Source organism: Malus sylvestris, chromosome 8 (genome assembly GCF_916048215.2).
Source record: "Malus sylvestris chromosome 8, drMalSylv7.2, whole genome shotgun sequence".
Lineage (NCBI taxonomy): Eukaryota > Viridiplantae > Streptophyta > Magnoliopsida > Rosales > Rosaceae > Malus > Malus sylvestris.
In genome coordinates, this window is record NC_062267.1 from 13,598,118 (window position 1) to 13,608,181 (window position 10,064).

A 10,064-nucleotide genomic window follows, 5' to 3' on the forward strand; every position below is an offset into this window, starting at 1 on the left:
TAATGGATGGGTGTTTGGTTTGACGAGAAGTAAATTAAACTTAAATAAATTACAGAATTGACAAAAACATAAAATTAAGGTAAAATGATAAATGACGGACTAGCTAGAGGGTTCTTCTCCACACATGACACATAAGCAACCTAAATTGATTTTCAGTTGTTCTTTCAATAAATTGTAAATCTCAATACTCCAGATTAACCGTGAACAGCACTTTTTTAATCTTCAAGTTTTCCTTAAGTTATTGAATTGGACGGAAAAACGCATACAACAATTCAAAACATTCTTCAAAAGTCCCCTACGTGAAAAGCACAATAGTGATACAATCAAAGATCATTAAACTTTGTGAAAACTATAAGCATTGACGAGGCATTCGTAACTATGAAAAGCATGATACTCTTGCCAAGAATTTACTTAACGTGATTGTGACTAGCAACCTTTACTACTTGTGAAAATAAGTTCATAACGATTAGGTGAAATTCACTTATATTCTAGCATCAAATTCATGCATGTAAATTAAGCGTGCACTCTCAACCAACATACACAAATCAGTTTTTATACGAACGGATAAGTAAATTGAAATCACAACTTATGAAATCACAACCGAAGGTAATCAATTCATATTACAAATATATTCATGGTTTCGAATTAACCTCTAGCCAAAATCAATTTATTTACACATTATTACAAAACAGAAATAAAATATAGATTTAGAAAGATTTAACCGAGAGAGAGGAGAGTGCTTGCTGCTTCTGCCCTCGGTGCTGCCAAGAGCAGCGCACCCTTCTTTCGGTTTTGCTCCAGCTGCAAGGGCAGCCTTCTTCCCCAGCTGCGCTGGCAGCTCCCTCAAATCAAGTCTGCCCTCCCCTGACCTCTCTCCTCGCTGTTTTCTGCGAGCTGCCCAAAGGGCAGCCCCTCTCCTTTTTTTCTCCTTTCTGCACGCTCCAAGACCCCCCCTCCGTGCGTCCTCTCCTCTCTGTCCCTTTATTACAATTTTTTTATTCCATCTTTCTTTCCAGCTGCAAAGCTTTAGTTTTTTTATTCTTTTCTTTCCTCTTGTTCTCTGCTTTTGACTCCTTGGATTCCTTCTCCGCGTCCAGCTGCAAAGCAGCTCTCTCTCTTGGATCCCTTTCACGTTTTCTGCTTTTCTCTATTGCTCACGCTGTCTCTCCACTTTCTTCTCCTACAAACACAATAAATTAAAAGTATCATAAATACTTAAAGCTTTAACTAAATTAGACAAGACAAGAAAAGAAATATAAAAGGATGAAATATATAGTTTAAATATTGGTTTATCATTTAGCGTCACAATGGGTTGGCAATATTGTAATTTAATTTTGCTTTTGACGAATTTATTACATAAAATTTCACTTGTTCTATTTTTATTTTCTTTGCATAACAAATCCTATAAACACAAAAATAACGTAAATAGCTCAAAAATATAAGGAACTAACTAAGAAAAGACGAGTGAATTCGAAGTAAAAATATATATAAATATGATCCGATCAATAGCCAGCCCGGGGCTGGCTGGCTGGCCGAAAGCAGCCAGCCCTCCAGCCCTCTCTGATCCCGTGGGGCCCTCTCAGATTCCAGAGCCCTCTGGCCTAGTCCTCGGTTGGAGACGGTTTTAGGGCTATTTTCGGCCATCTAGCCCTCTCGACCCTTCGGTTAGAGATGGCCTAAATAGAGATGAGAATATACATATAAGGCTTACAGGATCCACTCCCCTGGACGATGTGGGATGTTACATTTTTAATCTCAATCTTTGCCTATAATATACTATAAAAATAAATAAATAAATAAAACTTAAATTTTAAAATTTATATAGAATAATAATTAATAAACAATATATACATATTCATTATATCTATTGTGCAACATCCCACATCGCCTAGGGGAGTGGATCATGTAAGCCTTATATGTATATTCCCATCTTTACCTAGCACGAGGCCTTTTGGGAGCTCACTGGCTTCGGGTTCCATTGGAACTCCGAAGTTAAGTGAGTTCAAGTGAGAGCAATCCCATGATAGGTGACCTACTGGGAAGTTTTCGTGTGAGTTCCCTAAACAAAACCGTGAGGGTGTGGTCGGGGCCCAAAGCGGACAATATCGTGTTACGGCAGAGTCGAGCCCGGGATGTGGGGGCCCGGGCAGGGATGTGACAATTTGGTAACGTCGGGCCCCTAATGAGGGTGAATTGTAACATCTCACATCTCCCAGGAGAGTGGATTCTGTAAGTCTTATATGTAAATTCTCATCTCTACCTAGCATGGGACATTTTGGAAGCTCATTGGCTTCGAGTTCTATCGGAACTCCGAAGTTAAGCGAGTTCGCGCGAGAGCAATCCCATGATGGGTGACCTATTGGGAAGTTCTCATGTGAGTTCCCCTAAACAAAACTGTGAGGGCGTGGTCAGGGCCTAAAGCGGACAATATCGTGCTACGGCAAAGTTGAGCTTGGGATGTGACATTGTATTTTATAGTAAGTTTTTTTTAGTAATTTAAAAAATTAAAATCATCAAAATAATTTTTTTTCTTATCGTGTCGAAACAGATTATCCGTATGTCACTCTCGTGTAAACCTATTAAAAACCCATTATTATCGTATGACCCAATAATGATCCAATTAGTTATCGTGTTAATCCGAAACCTGTTATTTTCGTATTGTGTTAAAGGGTCGTGTAAGAAATTGTCAGGTTTAAGAATTACAACATCATATTTATTGTATAAATTATTCCATAAGATCGTCTCAAACTTATTTTTCGAAATTACAACAAATAAAAAAGGAAAACATAAATTACCAAGAATTGGAACAAATCAGTCATTGCCTCCAACCATGGAGGAATAAAATTTTAACAACAAATAAATGAAAACTAAGATCATGAGAAACAAGATGACAACGTTGTGTTTCCAATTTCTGCAATAACCTTGAGAAATGCAGCCTCTTGGTACACTTACATACCAAATTGAATTCGCTCATCACAAAGATAGGGGGGAGGGGAATATATAAGACATCTGAAGATATTTCTGCATTCGAACCTAACAATAATTTAACCTACATAACTGTATACAAACGTCTTCTGCTTCCAATTGCGAGAAGTTACCACAGTGACACCCCGGAGTAAAAACTGAAACAAGAAACATGTAAAGGTAAGCATTTTGATGACGACTTCAGAAGTATAATATGAATAGCAAGATGTAGAATGACGAGGACTCACTGTGGACTCCATCAGTGTCACTGTCAATCATTTCTTCCTACCCTTATCGTGAAGATTACCGGTGCTCTGAATGGTATTACTACCTTTGGAACTGCTACAAGGGGTAAGGGGTGGGAACGAAGGGACAGCCTTCAATATGAACTTGCGGCCACTTCTCAAGCTCCCTGAAGAGCTTGCACCAAGCTCATGATTGTGGTTGTGGGGTGGAGAAACCCGTTTCTTATTGGGGGAACTTACTTTCACCGACTTATTGGTAGCAGAAATGTCCTTAAGTATCTCAGGCATTTCTTCTTGCATAATGTCAGAAAGCCCATGGTCAAAGTCCAGACCTTGAGAACATTCCGTCCCACCTGACCGAGTCATTGGGGTGAGTGGTGAACTACACCAACGAAGAGAACTATTGGATGACAGACCTTGACTTTCAGGGCATAGCTGAACTTGTGAAGCATTTTTCCAATCACTTCTTGATGATGTGGAAGAAGCTGAGGCCTTTGAGCAAAGATCTGATAATGGAGTAATATGGCATATAATGGGGGCAGCGTCGTATCTTGGTGAAAAAGTGTCTGCTATTCCAATGTTGTCATAGTCCTCCTGCCAGCAATAATAACCCATACCTGATAATTCTTTACTTGTCTCCAGAAGAATCCCACTGGTCTCTGAATTTCTCAGAGAGGATCTTGTTGATTTTTCATAAGATGATATGACGGTAAGATCAGATTCAGGTGATCGAAGGTAACTTGTAAGAAGGCAAGGGGATTTTGGTACATTATCTGCATGACTAGAGAAACAAGAAAATAAATAATCAAAATTAACTAGGATCACATAATGATTTAGAATTTCAGGATAACTGGGACTTCAAAATCAATGATTCTTACTCTGAGCACTGAAATGATGGCGTCAATGGAGTGTGGTTGTGTGAATCATACAACTCAGTAGACAAAGCATCTTTCTTTGTTGCCACCATTTCCAGCTTCTCATCAAATGTTTCCTTGCCGGCTTTGTCACTAATCATGTCTTTAGTCACACCATGATCTATTGGACCATAATCTAAAAAATGAGATTGAAGTACGTAATAAGACAAATAGAGATTAACTGATAAATTTTTCTAGCACAAATATTTATGTGAAGTTCTTCCAGATATCTTTCAGCAAAGCACCCAACAATTCTTTGTAGTTTACTTTCACAAGCCCATTCTTTTAGGCATTATGCTTAGATAAAAGTAAGATATAATATAATATGTAATATTCTAACGCTCTATTTGTCAGAACGTTTTCTGCATTCTGTTTCTGGATTGTCTATCAAGACCATTGATCATGTCAAATCACGTTCCAACAAGTAGACAACACAACATACTAGACTATATGTTATAATTCTGTAAATATGAACGGGATATTCTTTGTTATCCATGGTACAATGAGTAAAGCTACAAATGTTATCACATGGATGTGGGAACACAATTTCTTGGTTTAGAGCTTTACCTCCCTTCCTGCCATAAACATTTTTACATCCATCACAGCGACATCCACTGGAGCATCCAACATTGGCCTTTAAGATGAAGTGACATTTAGGATGAATTGAAAAGGAAAAGATAACAAACACTGTGACATGGAAATATAGATAAGTATTCAAGACCTGATAGCATTCACAATATTTTTTCAGACACATTGACTTTTTGCAATTGCACCCCCTTTTGTGTCTTGCCGAGGCTGGTGTAAACTGAATTTCTTCTTCCTGTCACAAGCAAATACAATCATCAAATTCACCAAGTTGAAAAGGGTTTAGTACCAGAATTTTGTTGGAAACTCACAAGCTGTACAATCTTGGGGGCAAATGCAAGTGGATTACGGGCTTCAATTTGTTGCCTCGTCTCAAGAACTGTATCTTCATAATCGGGTATATTAAAGCATCCTTGGCAAGCACAAGTTTCGGCACAATAAACTCCAGCAGCAAAACAATCGCAATAACTGCGAAGAAATGTATTGAAATGTGACAAACAAATATGCACTTATAATATCATACCAAAAGTAGAACACTTACAGTTTCAAGCACTTGGTCTTCTTACAGTTGCACCGCTTGCACCCATCACTATCTTTAGAGCTTGGTGTTCTTTTCCTGGAGGGTCATACACAAACACACATGTAAACTGCAAACCAATATGATGAATGAATCCTACCACACTACATGAAAGACCATGCCTCTGACCTTTTCTTTTGTGAACTAGATTGGTTCAACTCCTTATAACTGTCAACATTCTGAGAATCAGATTTCCTCTCCTCAAGGGGAGATCCAAGATGCTCAAATTCCACAGTGTGGGGAGACTGGGTGATGGAGGAACTTGCAGCAATTGAAATTTCAGTGTCATCCCTCACATTCTCTGATAAATGGTGGCTCACAACAGCTGATGATTTCATAACTTGCAAACCAATGTCATGATCTGCTAATTTTATGCTGCTTGTTGCACCACGAACAAAGGGTACAGCATTGACTATGCTGTTTAGGTGCAAGCCAATACCTGATGGTTTGGGCACAGTTAAAGGAGAGCTTCCACCATACAGAGGTGGCAATGAGGCACCCATCTGTCTCTTGGAAGTTGCTGCATAAGATACTTTCACAATCTCCAATTCTGCAGTGCTGGCAGGTGGTTCTGAATCGTTAACTTTCTCTATAGAAGAACTGTCTCTTTTTCCAGTGGCACAAGGAGGAGCCTCTTCAAACTGAAGACAACGTCTATGCATGCCACCTTGGTCATTTTTGACCTACAATAATCTTGCAGTTATTATGCAAGGAAATTAAATATATTCTAGCAGGATACAGTAACAAAAAACTCAGATGATATGGCATACCTTATTAGGAGCATGCAATATCATGTTCCCGATTATTCCCTTAGAGGTTCCACCGACGTTCTCTGTACAATCCTCATACACCTGACCAATCTGCAAACGTCCAGGAGGAGATTGACAATCATCCTGGTGTTCACCTCCGAAGCCCTGTGACTTAAAAGTTGGATAAAGTGTAAGAACGTGTCCAACAATCACATCCTTTGTAAACAAATGTCCTAGTTCTTTTCTTTTATAATGTAAAGCCAACAATCTGAAGTTACCTGATTATGCAAACCATGGTGATACTCTCCATTGAAAGCATTATCGACGGATATTCCGGATCCAACCTTTGGGCGCTCGGAAGATGGCAACGCACCATGACTAAGCTCTTTAATTTTGACAGGTTTTGCATCAAATGTTTGCTTTCCTTGAAGGTCCTCTGTAGCCTGCTCTGATGGTGCCTCAGATTTATAGGAAATTTTAGATTCTTTCAAACATGGATTGACTGATTGAGCAGAATTCGTACAGTCCATCTCCATGGGATCGGCTAAGTATTCATCAACACCCTCTGAGGAACTGTTGGTCTCACAGTCCTGAGAATCAGTAATCGATCCCATCTGCAGTTGGGTAATATGTTTCTTGGAATCAACTGGACCATCAACAAATTTCTTGGCTTCATCTTGTGCTTTAGGTTTTTCTGCACTGGATAATTGTGGGTATTGAGGCCTGATGAAAATCATGAAACTGTCAAGTGAGCAAATACAAGAACAACACAGACGACCCAAGAAAAAAATCATTTGGAGCTAGAATTCAATGTATAACAGACCTTTTCAAGAAACATGTTTCCCGGAGTGTATTTATGCGTGGTGACGTGAACACAAGAGGAGGAGAGCTAAGTCCCGGGAACCCTTGCGCTGCATGTGAAGCCTTCACAGGCTGTATTGGTGATAGATTGCTAATGTAACTGAAAACTGGTGACTCCTGAATCGAAGAAGACATATATGAATAAAAGATTAGATTTTCCTATCAACATAGCTAATGCTCATTTCAGGAACAGAAATGACAAACTACAAACGCCTTGCATCTACATTTAATCATTGATTACTCACAGAAACCCGATTGCGTTGCACATTGAGAGACATCACAGAATCACAAATTCAACTTCTCCACCACTAAACCCTCAAATTCCAAAAGTCCAAAACCCTAACTTTGACCTTCCCCTACAAAGCACCAATGCCACCAATCTCAACCCTCAAAAGTTAAACAAAACCCGCATCGACACATCACCCGTTTCACAAAAACAGAAAATAATTAATTAAAAAATCACAACAAAAAAGGAAGTAAAAATAGTTGTAAAGATCTACCTACAGATTACAAATTAGCACAAATAAGCCAAGTAAAAAATCCTTAATCAAAAACAGAAATATTGTCCTTAATCAAAAACAGAAATATTGAAAATTGGCATTGAAAATTGAGGAAAAGTAAATTTACTTGAACTGGAGGAGAATCTGAGGAAGGTGATGTGCTGGCTATGATTTTGGGAATTTCAGGTGAATCCATGGCGTGAATCAGTAAGCTTAATCGAAACCCTAACCCTACAATTCTCCACCTGCATTTTCCCACTTTACTAACCTCTCTCTCCTGAAACCGATGAGTGAGACAATGTGAAAGTCTCAGAGAAAATGCGAGTTTTTACATTTTTTTTTTTCTTTTAATTTCTTTTTTTCGCTTAAAAAGAAAAGAGAGACGTTTGGGCGAAGCGGCGGGATTTTAAAAACCAAGCGGGAATTGTAATTTAATGCGGATTTGGGCTGGTTTTAATGGCCCTTGTTTTAAATAATGGGCCGGGTCCAAGCACTAAACTTTATGACTTTGAGAATAGTGTTTCTTTCTCTACCCAAGTTTTTTTTAATAAAGAGTCTTCCATATCCATATATAAAATTAACACAAAAGACTTAGTGATTTATTAAGAAAAATAATTATTTTCATTGGTTGCCGACTTTTTTAGTCTCTTCCTCTTTGGCCCTCAGCTAGACCTGACAAATAGGTCGTGTTTGTTGTGTTTGTATTGTTTTCGTGTCATACTCGTTATCTTAACAGGTGGCCCTATAACAATCCTGAATCGTTTTCAGTCGTATCGTTTCATGTTGGTTTATTAGATCATGTAAGAAATTGTCATGTCTAATGTTTTGTGTTCGTGTCATACTCGTTATCTTAACGATTCTTAACATGTAATCCAATAACGGCCTGAACTATTAACAGTTTTATGACCTAATAACAACCCAACTCATTAATCGCCTCCATTATCCATCGCACATGCCGCGTCCTTTTCTCCTCCACCACCAATCTCACATTCTCCATCCACAACATAAATAAATAAAAAAACAAACGCAACCCATCAAATAATCAAACACAAAATTGGTCCAAATCCGTCAAATTCCTATGTTCTGTAATTTGGTATGTACATTTTGGGAAATTTGACAGTCGACGTCGAATTGTTGCTGCTGTACGTGTAGAGAAATGTCCTAGTCAAGAAACGAGATACAAAAACGAAGAGTTGATGTCGTTGATAATGGAATCTTGGAACTGCTTTCTTGAGAGATTCATTTTCCAGTATCAGTTTCATCATTTTCCAGAAAAATATTCAAAAAATCACACCAAACCCATCAATTTTTTGTCCTAATACATAAATATTTACAGACCTAGAAGATTAAATATAGAAAAAGATGAAAGTTTGTAAAAACCACATGTTGCGTATGAGTCGGGAAGGGATTGAGGGCAAGTCTTGGGTTGGTGTGTTTAAAAAAAAAAAAAAAAAATATTGTTTTTGATGTGTTTCAAGAATAAACAGTTGTAAGTTAAAAAAAGAAAAAAAAAATAGGGGTGTGCTAAATAAACAGTTGTAAGTTAAAAAAAGAAAAAAAAAATAAGGGTGTGCTATTCACACACCATTTTTTACTTCTCACACATCCTTTGTTAATTTCTGCCATTTGATCTTTTTTAATTCAATCGATCCGACGACCGCAAATTAAGAGGGTGTGTATGAAGTAAAAAAGGGTGTGTGGATAGCACACTCCAAAAAATAAAGAAAAGATGGTAAGTGTTTGATAAACTGTAGTGCTAAAAGTGCTTTTAGCAAAACAAAAAGATGGGGGGTAGGATTGTCATTATGAAAGTTTTATTAACTGATATTGTTCACCTGCCACCAATGAAAACAATGTTTTTACAAGAAACATGTGTAGAGCTGCTTCTACTTCTGTTGTTAAGGACTCTTGATTTTGAAAAAAGAAACTTTTTTATTTATTTACCAAATACAATTAAGACCCCAACTTTTTTAAGAAGCTATTTTTTTTAAATTTGAGCAATCATAAACCGGGCTTCAACAATAATGGTATTTAGTTGTTAAAAGGAAGAATGGTGTGTGGATACGAGGAGAAAGAGAGACCCACGAAAAGTAAAATAAGGGTGTTCTTTGAAATTTTTGGGTCTCTAAAAAAAAACTAATGAAGAAGGCTTGAAAACTTTGAGTTTTAACGATAAAAACAAAATAAAGAGTAAAGTAAATAGTACTAGAATTGACTTTTTAGTGTAAAAATATGGTTTTTCGTTAAAGTGAACAGTAGCAGAAATTTTCGTCAAAATTCTCTTTAATCTTAAAGATTAAGTTGGGTGTACATAAAAAACAAAGATGTCCAAAAACAAAATTTGAGTACAAAAAAACCACTCTTTTGAAAAATCTGGTGGATGATTATCTAATATCTTTCCATTAACAAGGTTTACTATATTTGCGTTGAGATGATTAGGGAAAAAGTTTGACCAGACTTTATTGATAAAATCTGTCCAAATTTTATTGAGAAAGGAAGTTTGAAATCGTCAAATTCAATACATCCATCTTTGTGGTCATCATTCATTCTTGGAGAAATTGCTAATTTAGTCATTGTATTATCACATGAGTAAAAATTAGGTTTCTAAACTATTTTTTTCAGAAAAATCCATTCTTGAATTATAAAAATATGTCAATCACATCCCTAAT

At 37.2% G+C, this 10,064-nt stretch overlaps 1 protein-coding gene across 4 annotated transcripts; it reads right to left on the bottom strand.

Moving 5' to 3' along the window:
* Window positions 1-2,772: 2,772 nt before the first annotated feature.
* Window positions 2,773-7,764, bottom strand: LOC126632313 (protein tesmin/TSO1-like CXC 2). Of its 4 annotated transcripts, XM_050302684.1 has the most exons (13): window positions 7,523-7,764; window positions 7,141-7,251; window positions 6,858-7,012; window positions 6,313-6,757; window positions 6,056-6,205; window positions 5,415-5,968; window positions 5,250-5,324; window positions 5,020-5,176; window positions 4,845-4,943; window positions 4,691-4,757; window positions 4,088-4,259; window positions 3,213-3,990; window positions 2,773-3,122 (listed from the first exon to the last, which is right to left on the bottom strand). In XM_050302684.1, exons 2-12 carry the CDS (start codon window positions 7,171-7,173, stop codon window positions 3,240-3,242), a joined length of 2,658 nt encoding a protein of 885 aa, XP_050158641.1. In that variant the 5' UTR covers window positions 7,174-7,251; window positions 7,523-7,764; the 3' UTR covers window positions 2,773-3,122; window positions 3,213-3,239. The 4 variants fall into 4 exon arrangements, with proteins under 4 accessions (XP_050158641.1, XP_050158639.1, XP_050158640.1 ...); XM_050302682.1 differs by lacking the exon at window positions 7,141-7,251 and having other exon boundaries at window positions 6,056-6,199; window positions 7,523-7,762; XM_050302683.1 differs by lacking the exon at window positions 7,141-7,251 and having other exon boundaries at window positions 4,088-4,244; window positions 7,523-7,762.
* Between the last annotated feature and the right edge of the window lie 2,300 nt (window positions 7,765-10,064).